General features: G+C 38.1%; 1 protein-coding gene across 2 annotated transcripts in view; it reads left to right on the top strand.

The window, feature by feature from the left end:
• marchf4 (membrane associated ring-CH-type finger 4) overlaps positions 1 to 13,661 on the top strand; it is a 35,991-nt gene that overhangs the window by 1,474 nt on the left and 20,856 nt on the right. Inside the window, exons 2-3 of one of the 2 annotated variants that reach the window (XM_041807553.1) lie at positions 4,099 to 4,436; positions 4,801 to 5,506. In XM_041807553.1, the coding sequence (XP_041663487.1) occupies positions 5,087 to 5,506 (420 nt within the window). In that variant the 5' untranslated portion in view covers positions 4,099 to 4,436; positions 4,801 to 5,086. Of the gene's footprint in view, positions 1 to 4,098; positions 5,507 to 13,661 lie in introns of both variants that reach the window. The other variant, XM_041807554.1, reaches the window with a different exon arrangement.

Raw genomic sequence — 13,661 nt, forward strand, 5'->3', positions numbered from 1 at the left:
CTTTCGACTCCTGAACGGCTCTTTATTTAGGATCTTTTGTAGCCCTATATTTTATAGGTGCAGTGTGTAAAATTTGGACTATTAATATCTAACAGTCGATTCTGGAGTGTGATGCTCATTTCTCTGGTGATAACTGTGGGAACCAGTGAAGTTTAAAAACCAATACATGCTTAACTGTTATTTGGTTCCTTCTATGGTGCCATAGAAACAGGCAAAATGCAAAAATCCAAGATGGCAGCGTCCTTGGAGGGGACCCTCCCTATGTATGAATAAAAGGCTTATTCTGAGTTAATTTAAAACATAAATTCAAAAAATGTGTGATCAGATGTCAGCACTAATTTAGATCAATCTACTTATAAATGTTATGTTTCATTTTAACCAAGCTTATTTTGCTAAATGCACCTTTAATTTCGCAAAAAAATAATGGTTAGTGTGTTGAAAACCCTTTTGCATTCAGTATTTTTATGAGAAGCCTTATAATTGCCTAACTTTGTGCATTTATTCTGTTACAAAACAATTTTTAGGTTTAGCATTTAAATTCCACTGGTTAGGGTTAGAATTAATGCAGAACAGATGTAGACGCGAGTTTGCACATGCACAGTACAAATCAGGTTTCCGGGACGGGTCGGTAGCGACACCCCCCTCTTTGCTGCTGCTTTAATGTCATTAAGATTTGTGTCCCAGAGTTCTTCTGTAAGCTTTTTCTCAAACAAACTGCTGGCTTGGTGTACTTATTCAGAATTCCTATTTAATCTTTTTTTTAGGCTACCCTTGAGATATTACTGTGGCCCAGGGTGTCAAACTCAAGGCCTGGGGGCCAAATCTGGCCCGTGGCACAGTTATACCCGGCCCACCAGATCATATTTTTATTAGAACTGGCCCACCAGTATGAGGTCTGCACATTTCCTCCAGTATAACAATGTAAACTTAACCTTGATGACTGAAAAGTCCTTGTTAAGTCATCAGAATTCAAAAGAGCAAAGAGTTAAAATAATCTGATAAAAAGTCAGAAATGTGGGAAAAGAAATTTGTGTTTTCATTTCCTATTTTCTAATTTGTGTCTCACAATTATGACTTAAAGTTATGGTTTTGGCTTTTTATATCATATTTTGACCATTTGGATTCACAATTTAAATTTTTAAGTCATATTTGGACATTTTAAATTCATGACTATGAATTTTAATCCCAAATATTAACATGTTTGATTTAAAATCTTAAATTTTTGTCTCATCTTTGGACCTTTATTACTCAATATTTTTAACTTTATCTCATATTTAAAATTTTATGATTTAGAATTTTATCTTATATTTTGACCTTTTAAACGTATGTATTTATATTTTATCTCATATTTCACCTTCAAAACTCTTGATTTAGAATTTTTTTCTTACATCTTGACCTTTACAACTCTTAAATATAACTTTAATTCCCAGTTATTGACCTTTTTGATTTAAAAATATAACTTATTGTTTTGAAATTAATCTCATATTTTGCTTTTAAAACTCATAGTTTTGAATTTTATCTCATATTTTGACGTTTTTGACTCATGATTTTGAATTTTATTTAGTCCTTTAATGGTTAAAAATCATGATTTTAACTTTTGAGGTTTTTTTATCTCAAAATTATTTATCATCAATGTTACGTTTTTCCCCTATAATTGGTTACCAGTGGAGATGAGGTTGACAGTATTTGGGAAATTTGACCCATTTAGGTCCTCAGGTTGGACCCAAATTCAGAATTTGGCCTCTGTTGTGATTGAGTCCGACATTCCCGCTGTCGTCTATGTAAAGACAATCAATGGCAATTACCAGCCAGCAAAGGGAAGCAGCAGGATGGAGAGCTGGAGGGTTTAATGTGTCAGTTCACTGCTGGAAATCCATTAAATGTTCACACCATGGTCCTCGTCTTACCAGCAGTCTTTTATCAATTCTGACAAGACAAACATACACTCGATCACATACTTCACATGGGTACAATTTTGAGGAATAATTCATTATTGTATTTTGTTTAAATGTCTCTTCACTACATTGAGAGGGAATTAGAGGCTTCATTTATCTGCCTCCTAAAATTTTTATGACCTGATTGAGTTTTATCATATGGGCTCATAATATGATACATTTTTGTTAAAGTATCCAACTGCGCATACAAAGCTTTACTTCAGTTAGCTTCATGATTAAAATGCTTCATATATTAAAATGCATATTATGCATAGATAGTAGGTAACAAACAAGTAACAAACTACTAGTTATCCATTAGTTTACTGTAACTAAACAAAAGATAAGGTACACACATTTTAGTAAGTAACGAATGTGTAACAGACTAATAGTTAACAATGACAAATGAGTGAAAAACAAATTAGTAACTCACTACTAGTTTACCATTCCTAACAAAAATGAGGTTCAAACATGTTAAATAGGTAGAGGGTGAGGAATGAGTAACTGCTTCTAGTTAATATTAACGAATGAGTAACTAACGACTAGTTAACATTAGCTAACCATTACTTGACACATGGTTAAGGTACTTGAATTTAGTTCTTACAAATTAAGTTAATTACTCATTCATTTATGGTTAACTAGTAGGTAGTTACTCAATTCTTACCTACCAAAATGTGTATGTGTCATTCAGTTAAGGTCAACTGTTTGTTAGTTATGCTTGCTAAAGGTGAAATAGTGGTTTGGTAAACATTTGTTAAAGTTAACTAGAAATAAGCTATACATTTTTAAATTTAAACTAGTAGTCAATTATACATTTGTTAAAGTTTAACTAATACTAAGGTATACATTCTTTAATAGTAAACTAGTCATTAGTTATACATTCATTAATTGTAAATTGGTTATAAATGCATTTATGTTACCTAGTAGTTCTACATTTGTTTGTGTTAACTAGTAGTTAGTTACACTCCCATTAGTGGTAAACTGGTAGTTAAACATTGGTTAATGGTTAACTAGTACTAAGTTATTCACGCATTAACTATTAACCAGTTGTTAGTTAAACATTCATTAACTATTAACTAGTTGTTAGTTATACATTCACTAACTATTTACCAGTTGTTCTTAGTTAACCAGTAGTTAGTCAGTACATTATTAATGTAAACCCGTAGTCACTAAGTACATTATTAATGTTCACCAGTAGTTAGTACATTATTAATGTTAACCAGTAGTTAGTCAGTACATTAGTAATGTTAACCAGTAGTTAGTCAGTACATTAGTAATGTTAACCAGTACTTAGTCAGTACATCAGTAATGTTAACCAGTAGTTAGTTAATACATTAGTAATGGTTAACTAGTAGTTAGGTGGTTTCCTACTCTCTATGTGTACCTAACGGTTAAGTGTTCTCTTAGCTGCAGCAGGTTTCATTTCTTGTGTTTCTGTGGGTATGAATGAGATTTTAAGGTGCTTTAGCTGCTTAATTTGAGTTTACCCTTTAATTTCTCTCACAGACATTTCTGTATTCTAAAGTTTGAGCCACTTCCAGTGTTATTAATATCAGAACAAAGTGAGAGGATTTCACTGAGCTGTTAATAATCAGTTTTTTTCTTGTGCTGCCTAATAACTGATTATTACGTTATTGATTATTAACTTAATTTCCTTGCTCTCCATGTTCCTGCTGAAATGAAGTCATCATTAACCTCTATAGTGATAGATATCTCTCCTTAGAGCAGGGATGAACCCTCAGCCTGTGTTTGTCTCTGTCCACAGTTCTAGTAATACCTCTATAGTGACAGATATCTCTCCTTATAGCAGGGATGAACCCTCAGCCTGTGTCTCTGTCCACAGTTCTAGTAATACCTCTATAGTGACAGATATCTCTCCTTAGAGCAGGGATGAACCCTCAGCCTGTGTTTGTCTCTGTCCACAGTTCTAGTAATACCTCTATAGTGACAGATATCTCTCCTTAGAGCAGGGATGAACCCTCAGCCTGTGTCTCTGTCCACAGTTCTAGTAATACCTCTATAGTGACAGATATCTCTCCTTAGAGCAGGGATGAACCCTCAGCCTGTGTTTGTCTCTGTCCACAGTTCTAGTAATACCTCTATAGTGACAGATATCTCTCCTTAGAGCAGGGATGAACCCTCAGCCTGTGTTTGTCTCTGTCCACAGTTCTAGTAATGACTTGGCTGCTTGCATCACCGTGCGCTGGTGACGTGTGGCGTCTGGGAGCTGTCCCAGGAATCATGGAGCTGAAGCTGCAGCACCGATTCAGCAGCCAATGATCACAGGAGAATCCGGGGCTACGGATGCTTTCACCCAGAGCAGGACAGTCCGACAATCGTGTTGGATTATAACGGAGACGTAAGCTTCATCCTCGGACATGGAGATTCGATAATTGGGGATGTAAGCTTCACGCAGACTTGCCAGCGAACCTGCAGTCTGGCTAGAGATCCATGAGAAAAATCCCGAAACTGTGAGTCGTATAGAAATCGGGGGTAGCTCGCCAGGTAAGACAGATTTCGCTTCCTAACATGGCACGCCATCGATTGCCTTGAAAGCCTTAGAAGACGTCGACAGTAATCTGCTGGTTTCTAACGTGTCTGATGCCTAATGTGCTGTTAGATGGTGTGGATTTGAAGTGTGAGCGCTGACATTTTTGTTTTGTAGTCTGCATGAGTCCATTGTACCGAAGGCTGTGTGATTCTCGGGTTTGTGGGCTCGTCGTGAATCTGGAGGGAGAAGCATGTCGAGATAGTTTCTGTTGGAGGGAGCAGGCAGACTATTAAGGCCATGAATGACAGTGAACGGGCCACAGCCTTGTTACTTGAATGCATTTTCCTATCAATCTAACATTTGACTTTCCTCTTTTAGCTCTTCCATTTATTCAACTTAATGGCTTCAGACACTTGTTTGCATCGATGGGATTTATTTGCCTTTTGGATTTACATCCTGGAGGGGGGACAGTAAGAGACTTTGAATTCTAACACACCAAGAGAACTAAAAGGCTGCCGTAACCCCCAGATCAAAGGAGAGCACAGCTTCTACTCCCACTTTCCCGCCCTCCACGTATGAAGAAGAGGTGTCTGCTCATGCCGGGGACTCAAACACTACATGACCATTCCCGCGGTGCTGTGAGTTCGTGGCCGGAGACAGCCTGATGCTGCGCAGCCAGGGCATGCTGAAGAGCCGCTGCTGCGTCCTGCTCGGTGACCTGAGGGTGCTCCTGCTCGGGCCACCGGCACCGCCGACACCGCTGCCTCCGCTGACCCCCATGAGCGGCCAAGCTACGGAAAGCCATGAGACAGGCGTCACCGTCCCCGACAACAACAACACGTTAACGCGGGACCGCGCTGCCCCCCCACCTGCCGCGGGAGCCTGCACCGGGCCACCGGGCGGAGAGCGGCCGGTGTCGGGCTGGGTGGATGCTGCAGAGCTGTCGGCGGCCCTGCGCGGCTGCAGCAGCTCCTCTGATGACTGCTCAAAGGGCAAACTGGAGGAGAGGTTTTCCCTCACCAGCTACACGGAGAGTGGCTTCAGGACTCCTGTGTGCAGGATCTGTTTCCAAGGGCCGGAGCATGTAAGTAAGGGGGGGGGGTCTTTCAACTGCAGCAATATTTACCAGTCCTCTATTCACAGGGATTAAGCATTCTGGGTAGCTGGAATCCCCAAACTCACTCTGCAGCATTCAACCAGACCAGGTGATAGGAATGGTGCACAGTTACAGGAATCCCACATCATTAGTTTTATACTCCTTACATGATGACTGCTCAAGCTTCTTTCCAGCACTGTTTTTATTCTGGCAGGGCCGTTTCTAGCTTTGAGGGGGCCCTAAGCTAACTGCTATTTGGGGGCCCCGAGTTTGCCAAACTACGATGGAGAGATTCCCAATCCAGTCGATGATCCACGAACATGCTGATGATGCATGCATGTATGATAACCACTCATATTAAAATCAAACATCTTAAGTTGAGCCACACAAGGACAACAGAAATCCTCTATATGTCAATAAATTAAACACAGAGAGCAGCGTTACTCAAGCCTGCTTAACCAAAGAGCAAAACTGTTGACAAATACGTTTGCAAGAGTCACATTCTAAGTGGCAAAAACGGCTTGAAGTAGCAATAAAAACTAGTTAAATTTGGCAAAAATGGTCCAAAAGTGGCAAAAACCTGGCAAAAAATGAGAGAAAAGTGACTAAAACTGACAAAAAGCAGTCAAGAGAGGCACAATAGGAACCAGGTGGTGGGGAAAGGTAGCTTAGATGGGCAAAAATGGTTAAAAAAATGTGAAAAGGGGCAAAAATGGGATAGAAGTGGCTAAAAGAAGTTGCAAAATGGGCAAAAACGAGAAAACAAGTGGTATTTAATTGCAAAAGGTAACTTAGCAAAAAGTGGTGAAAAATATTGTGAAAAGATGAAAAAAATGGTCCAAACATGGCAAAAACATGGCAAAAAATTAAAGAAAAGTAAATAAAATTGGCCAAAAAAGCAGTCAAGAATGGCAAAATAGGGCAAAAAAAGACAAAACAAGTGATATTTGTTGGCAAAGGTAGCCTTAATGGGCGATAAGCGGTGAGAAAAGATGAAAAGTGGCAAAAAATTGGGAACAAGTGTCAAAAAGAAGTGGCAAAAAATTAGAGAAAATATGTGGTATTTAATGGCAAAGGTATCTAAATTGGGTGAAAAGTGGCAAGATATGGTCCAAAAGTGGCAAAAAATGAGAGAAAAATGACTAAAATTGGCAACAAAAGCAGTCAAGACTAGTGAAATAGGGAACAAGTGGTATTTAATAGGAAAAGGTAGCTTTAATGGGCAAAAAGTGGTGAAAAAATGGTGAAAAGTGGCAAAAATTGGGAACAAGTGTCAAAAAGAAGTGGTACAAATGGAGAAAAAATAGAAACAAACTGGTATTTAATGGCAAAGGTATCTTAATTTGGTGAAAAGTTGCAGAAAAATGGTAAAAAATAAAATAAAATAATGATGGGATAAATATGGCCAAAATGGAACAATGAAGTTTGACAATTAAAGCTTTCCTTATAAGTCTGGAAAACAAACTGATTAATTTCTGAGGTTAAAGTTTCCCTTTGTAAGGTTTTATGGGGAATAATATTTCAAATGAAGACATAAAAGCACCACAGATCATCACAAAAGATCCACATGTGGCTCCAGAGCCACACGTTGAGTATCACTGATATAGAGCATTTTTAAAAAAATTGTTTATTTTAAAACCAAGAACACAACCGATGTCACTCACTGACTAGCATTCATCCAAGGCTAGCTGAGGACAAATAAAATATTTTTGTGACCAAAATGAAAAAAAAACAAGAAAACATCCTGTTATTTTTGTTTTTCTTTCAAACAGGAAATGGATCTGCCAAAAATAACACTGACCCAGTCTTTCCCATGCTACCTGTCGGCGAACCTCATTCACTGCGTGACAGTGGACTTCAATGATTTTGACTTAATTTTGCCTCAAAAACACTGGCAACAGCTTGTCATTGTGGCTTATTTCATCCTGATATCCTGCTTTTATTTTTAAGCATAAACAGAGATAAAGACAGGTAATCTTAATTCTCCTCAGATGAGGCTGAACGTTCAGCTTTGGGGCCCCCTATTGGCTTGTGGGGCCATATGCATTTGCATTGGGGGCTGAAAAATTTGTAAAAATAATCTAATTGCTATTTTTTTCCCAAATATTGGGATTTAATATGCAATTATTCTTGGGTTAATTTTTCGACAAATTCAAGCACTAAATAATTCCATAAATAAGACAACGTGTGTTGACAACAATGAAATTATTCTTGAAGCAATTAATCCATGGTAGCATGAATCTGAATATGAGGGAGCAACAAGCTTTAAGCATTTAAGGAGGCGGCTGGGGTGGGGGAAGTGAGGCTGGGTATCAGCTGATCACAGCTGGAGTAGGACTTTGGTGAAGTAACGCTAGGCTTCATCAGTTTTATTTAGAATGAGCTGATTTTGCTCGTATTGCAAATGTGATGTCATTTGCTTTGTTTAAGGGCGTTATCATTTTTACATCGCTCATTTTGATTGAGAAAAACACATAAAACACAAAAAGGAGGATTTTTGTAAACAATTATAAAAAATTTGACACTTGAATGTTCAAGTTAAAGTTAAAGAAATATTGTAACTTCTGCAATTTGAAAATTGCAGCAGGCCATATTGCGATTTAATGTAATTTGCAATTAATTGCCCAGCCCTAGTCCGCGAAACATCAGAAACGGCCCTGTATTGGGGTAACCAGGCTGCTGGAGAGCCCTCTGAGCACTGATCTTACTGCATCCTGCCATCAGTCCTTTGCATGGCTTAAAAAGACAGCTATAGCTCGCAGTGGGAGGATAATGAAAGACCTTATCCCCATGGTTGACAAGTGTGGAGGATACACCGAGATGCAGTAACAACTCATTACAGCCAAACACTTTGAATTCATATTGATGCATTACATGCAATGAAAAAAAATCAAATAATGCCTCTCACTTTGCTGCTCACACTCGCTACCAGGAAATAGAGAAAAAGTAATAATGATAATGTGCACAGAACAGAAGGGAAGAGCCGCCGAGTAAATCACACAGTGTGCCTCCGTCTTTGGGGCCACATCGATGATAATGTCACACCGCATCAGTCAGGAGAGGGAAAATCTGAAAGAAGCTGGCTAAGGTGTGTCGCAATAAATAATATTAGATTGTAACAGAGAAGCTGGCACTTTGCAATTTGCAGCCACGTTAGTTACACTGTTTGACAGAGCTTTTGAAAGCACATTGACAAATATGTCACACCTTAGCAATTAGTGATGGAGGGAGGGCCATTCAGAGAAATGTGAAGTGTAGAAAATAACTTTTTATCTGGCCGTCTGCTTTTTCTTCAGATTTGCTCTATCATTTCACGGTCATTGCACTGTGTATGGCCGATAATCTCTCAATGTTTCATCAACTAATTACTCCAGGAGCAATTCTGTGCATCATTCCACCTCTGAGCCCAGACTTTGTAATTATTACTGACATGGGGTCTACTTAGGAGATTGAAAACAAGGCCTGATTCTTTCTTTTTTTTTTTTCAAGAAACTCCACAGATAGTCTGCACACCACAGTGCATACAAAGTGCCGCCTTGAAAATTTGCAGTATTTCCCATGGTCTCTTCCAACTCATCTCATTGATGCCTCCTTGAGACATTGCAGCCAGTCAATAGCACTTGATTTTATGTTGGTGTATCATTATTCAAGCTCCTATCCCTCAGCATTCTTCCTCTCCCTGTCGTTGCTGCTGTTGGCTCAGTTGAAGTCCAGATATGGATCTGTTGATGTGTAAGTGGCAAAAAACAAGAGAAAAGTGACTAAAACTGGCAAAAAGCAGTCAAGGGTGGCAAAATAGGAACCATGTGGTATTTATTGGCAAAAGGTAGCTTTAATGGGTGAAAAGTGGTGAAAAAATGGTGAAAAGTGGCAAAAATGGGATTAAAGTGGCAAAAACATGGCAAGAAAAAAAGAAAGAAAAGTGACAAAAAAAATGGCAAAAAGCAGTCAAGAGCGGCAAAATAGGGAACAAGTGGTATTTAATGGGAAAAGTTAGCTTAAATGGGCAAAAAAATGGTGGAAAAATTGTGAAAAGGGACAAAACGGTCCGAAAGTGGCAAGAAAACATGGCAAAAAATGAGAGAAAGTGACTAAAATTGGCAAAAAAGCAGTCAAAAGTATTGGATGGCAAAGGTATCGTAATTGGGTGAAAAGTGGCAAAAATGGTCCAAAAGTGGCAAAAAAAAAAAAAAAGAGAGTAAAGTGAATGAAACTGGCAAAAAACAGTCAAGAGTGGCAAAATAGGGCAAAAAAGAGGAAACAAGTGATATTTATTGGCAAAAAATTGTTTTAATGGGGATTGAGCGGTGAAAAAATGGTGAAAAGTGGCTAAAATTGTCCAAAAGTGGCAAAAATGTGGAAAATAATGAGAATAAAGTGACTAGATTGGCAAAAAAAGCAGTCAAGACTAGTAAAATAGGGTAAAAAAGAGGAAACAAGTGATATTTATTGTCAAAAGGTTGCTTTAATCGGCACAAAGTGTTGAAAAAAATGGTAGAAAGTGGCAAAAAATGGGAACAAGTGTAAAAAAGTGGCAAAAAAACTGAAAAAAGTGGTATTTATTTGCAAAGGTATCTTAAATGGGTGAAAAGAGGCAACATATGGTCCAAAAGTGGCAAAAAAATAAGAGAAAAGTGACTAAAACTGGCAAAAAGCAGTCAAGAGTTGCAAAATAGGAACCAAGTGGTATTTAATAGGAAAAGGTGGCTTAAATGGGCAAAAATGGTGAAAAGGGGCTAAAATGGGATAGAAGTGGCTAAAAGAAGTTGCAAAATGGGCAAAAAAGAGAAAACAAGTGGTTTTTAATGGCAAAAGGTAGCTTAAATGAGCAAAAAGTGGTGAAAAAATGGTGAAAATGGGATTAAAGTGGCAAAAATTGGGAACAAGTGTCAAAAAGAAGTGGCACAAATGGTAAAAATTAGGGGAAAAAATGGGATTTAATAATAAAAGGTATCTTATTTGAGTGAAAAGTGGCAACAAAATGGTTAAAAAAAGGTCAAAAATGGGATAAATATCACCAAATTTGAACAATAAAGTTTGACAAAGCTTATAAAGTTTCCCTTTTTAAGGTTTTCTGGGGGAATAATATTTCAAATGAAGACATAAAACAGACACAAAATTTGCAGTATTTCCCATGGTCTCTTCCAACTCGTCTCATTGATGCCTCCTTGAAACATTGCAGCCAGTCAATAGCACTTGATTTTATGTCGGTGTATCATTATTCAAGCTCCTATCTCTCAGCGTTCTTCCTCTTCCTGTCGTCGCTGCTGTTGGCTGGGTTGAAGTCCAGATATGGATCTGCTGATGTGTAAACAGGTTACGAGGAGAATGAGGCTTCATTTGAAAAGAGAGATGAGCGGACTGTCTGTGTGTCACGGTGTGATCGAGGCAGCGAGGACATTAGTTATCCTCTGTTCTCCCTTAGCCTCCAGGATGTCACATAGACCGAGGCAGCCAGTATCTGATTTGACAATCCACCTCCAAAACACTTCCCTCTCCAAGGCTGAGATACTCAAGGAAGACTGAAGAACGGAGCAGAGGCAATTCTTTCCTCGAGCAGCTCACTAGAAGAGGGCCTTGAGTCTCTGACAGAGGCAACCATTGAAAAACGAATGTGCTCAGATGATTTAATATGACATCAAACGCTGTAATAACTCCCTGTAATCGAGTTCATGTTGGCGCTTTTGGTGGCTTTTTTCTTTGAGGTGCCCTGAGTATTTCACAAGCAAAGCACTGCTGTGTCTAAGGATAGTCAGTGCAAAGATCTTTTCAAATGTGAATTGTGCTAAACTGAATCAACATGGCCAATTAAAGGCCGAAAGGCTTCTTGAGAATGCATTTTGTGGGATATCCTCCCTCATGTTATCACCCTGCCCTGAAAGCTCAGCAAGAATACTCTGTAAAAATGATTTTAAAAAACATGTGATAAGCTTTACAGTCTTCAGGCTAAAGGTTGGGATTTTCAGGATAACTCATGATAAAATACAATAAGACACACAGCAAAAACTTTTAGGGTTGATTTAACTCAATTCAGAGGTAAATAACGTTCAGTGAACAGTAGCTGGGTTTCCATTACAGTTTTTCGCAAAATAAAAGCGATATATTTTAAATTTCAATTAAGTACAATTGCGCTTTTAATGCGTTTCCATTAAAGCGAATTTTGCCTTGCAGTTCTCGTAAAATCTCATCTTGCGTGAATCCGCTGCAGGGAAGCTTGATGCTTAAAACCTGTTGCGTGTTGGTATGCTTTTGGTTACATCTATGGCGGTTGCCTTGATAATTTTGAACAAAAGACGAAGGCAACGGATTACAGTTCAGAGGTAAAGTCCGTATTTATGGCAAAAGCCACGTATAAGGGTAGAAGTATGATGTTAAGAAAAGTCTCGTCTCCTCTTCTGTCCACACGTACTGCACCATGTTGTCTCGGAGTGACTGGTCATGTGACACCGTACGTCACGTCCTGTGACTTGTGATATATGTCTATATCGAAACGTCTGAAAAACCTCCTAATGAGAGCGTAAAAACTTTTTTGCGATATTTGAGAGGTTTTTCGAAATTCAGGTGTTTCCATTACCAGTTTTTTTTTTATTGTGCTATTTCGATTTTGCGCATTTTTAAGGGTTAAGGAAACCCAGCTATTGTTAATCATCAGTGTGCAGAGAGTCACTGATGCCAATTTAATTTAGGGTGAAATTTTCCCATCATGCCGTTGGGCAGAGTGTTTTAGCTGTGTTTAAATCTTCTGCACCCTGAGTGTAGTTATCCACTGAGTTAGCCACATCCCACCTACAGTCTGCGGTAAATGGTAGTGCTCTGATTTTGCCGTAGGTGTTTGAAAAAGCGTGGCAATCTTTAAGTATTAAAAGTTCATTGCAATATGAAGCCTGGGAGGTGACATGAACTTTTTTTTTTTTAATACACACATGCGATTTAGTATCTCCCAAATGCATTTTAGTATCTCGCACATGCGTTTTATTATCTCTCACATGCGTTTTATTCATATCTAATACATGCCATTTCTCAGTATCTGCATGCGAATAAAACATGGGCGAGATAGTAAAACGCACGTATGAGATACTAAATCACATGTGCGAGATACTAAAATGCACGTGCGAGATATTAAAACACATGCGTATTAAAGAATAAAAATGTTCATGTCAGCTCCAGGGCTCTGTATTGCAACGTGTCAGTAATGAAAATTGCAAAATACATCAGAATCACACCCATAGTGAGCGGGAATAGAACGTTGTTGTGTGAAAAGTACACTTTGATGTGTAAAAAAATAAACCTGAGTGTTAAAAATGAATGCTACGAGAGAGTTAAAATGCAAGCGCTTGCCAATGTGTAAATTTAACTCTGAACCTGTGAAAATAATATAAACTTAAATTTAACACTATGGAATTTGAATAAACAATAATGATTTTGCTGTGTACGATACAATATGATATAATATGCTCCCATAATAATAAAATTATCACCATAAAACCATTCTGCATCAGTATGTATTAGGGCTGTTTCATAATCTTGAAACTAGGGCTGTCACGATATCAGATTTTCACTTCACTATTATCGTGGGCAAAAAATGTCACGATAATGATATTTTCATGATATCAATAAAAATTTAAATAATAATTGGACAATTACTCAAATTTATCTTTAACTTTATTTATGTTGTGTTCTCTCTTTTGGCAGATGAATTACACTCAAAATACCTGTCTAAGGAGCTGCTGCAGCTGCAGTGGCATTGTGGAGGGTCATATTTCTTAAAACATGCAGAAATATTAATAGTAAGGTTTTTATTTATTCTGTAGCATGTGCTTTTAAGCTTTTCAAAGTAAAAAAAAAAAACCATCTGATTTGGGTTTTTTGGTTGTTTTTTTTTTCAGTTTGGCAACAAGAATGAAATTTCCATGTTGTGATCAGCAGGGTCAGTCTGTTTATCAAAATACAAGATATTTCTTTTTACATTCATCAGTAATCAGAGATAACGTACTTTTACCAAAGCTAAAGATTCAGGGCTTTTGAGAATACTTAGGGGTATAGACCCCACAAGCCCCCCCATGGCTCCACCTCTGACTGATAAACTTATCCACCACACAAGATTTACACGTCACATCAGCACAGAGTCAGAAACGTAGGGTTA

The sequence above is a fragment of the Cheilinus undulatus genome, linkage group 15 (genome assembly GCF_018320785.1).
Source record: "Cheilinus undulatus linkage group 15, ASM1832078v1, whole genome shotgun sequence".
Lineage (NCBI taxonomy): Eukaryota > Metazoa > Chordata > Actinopteri > Labriformes > Labridae > Cheilinus > Cheilinus undulatus.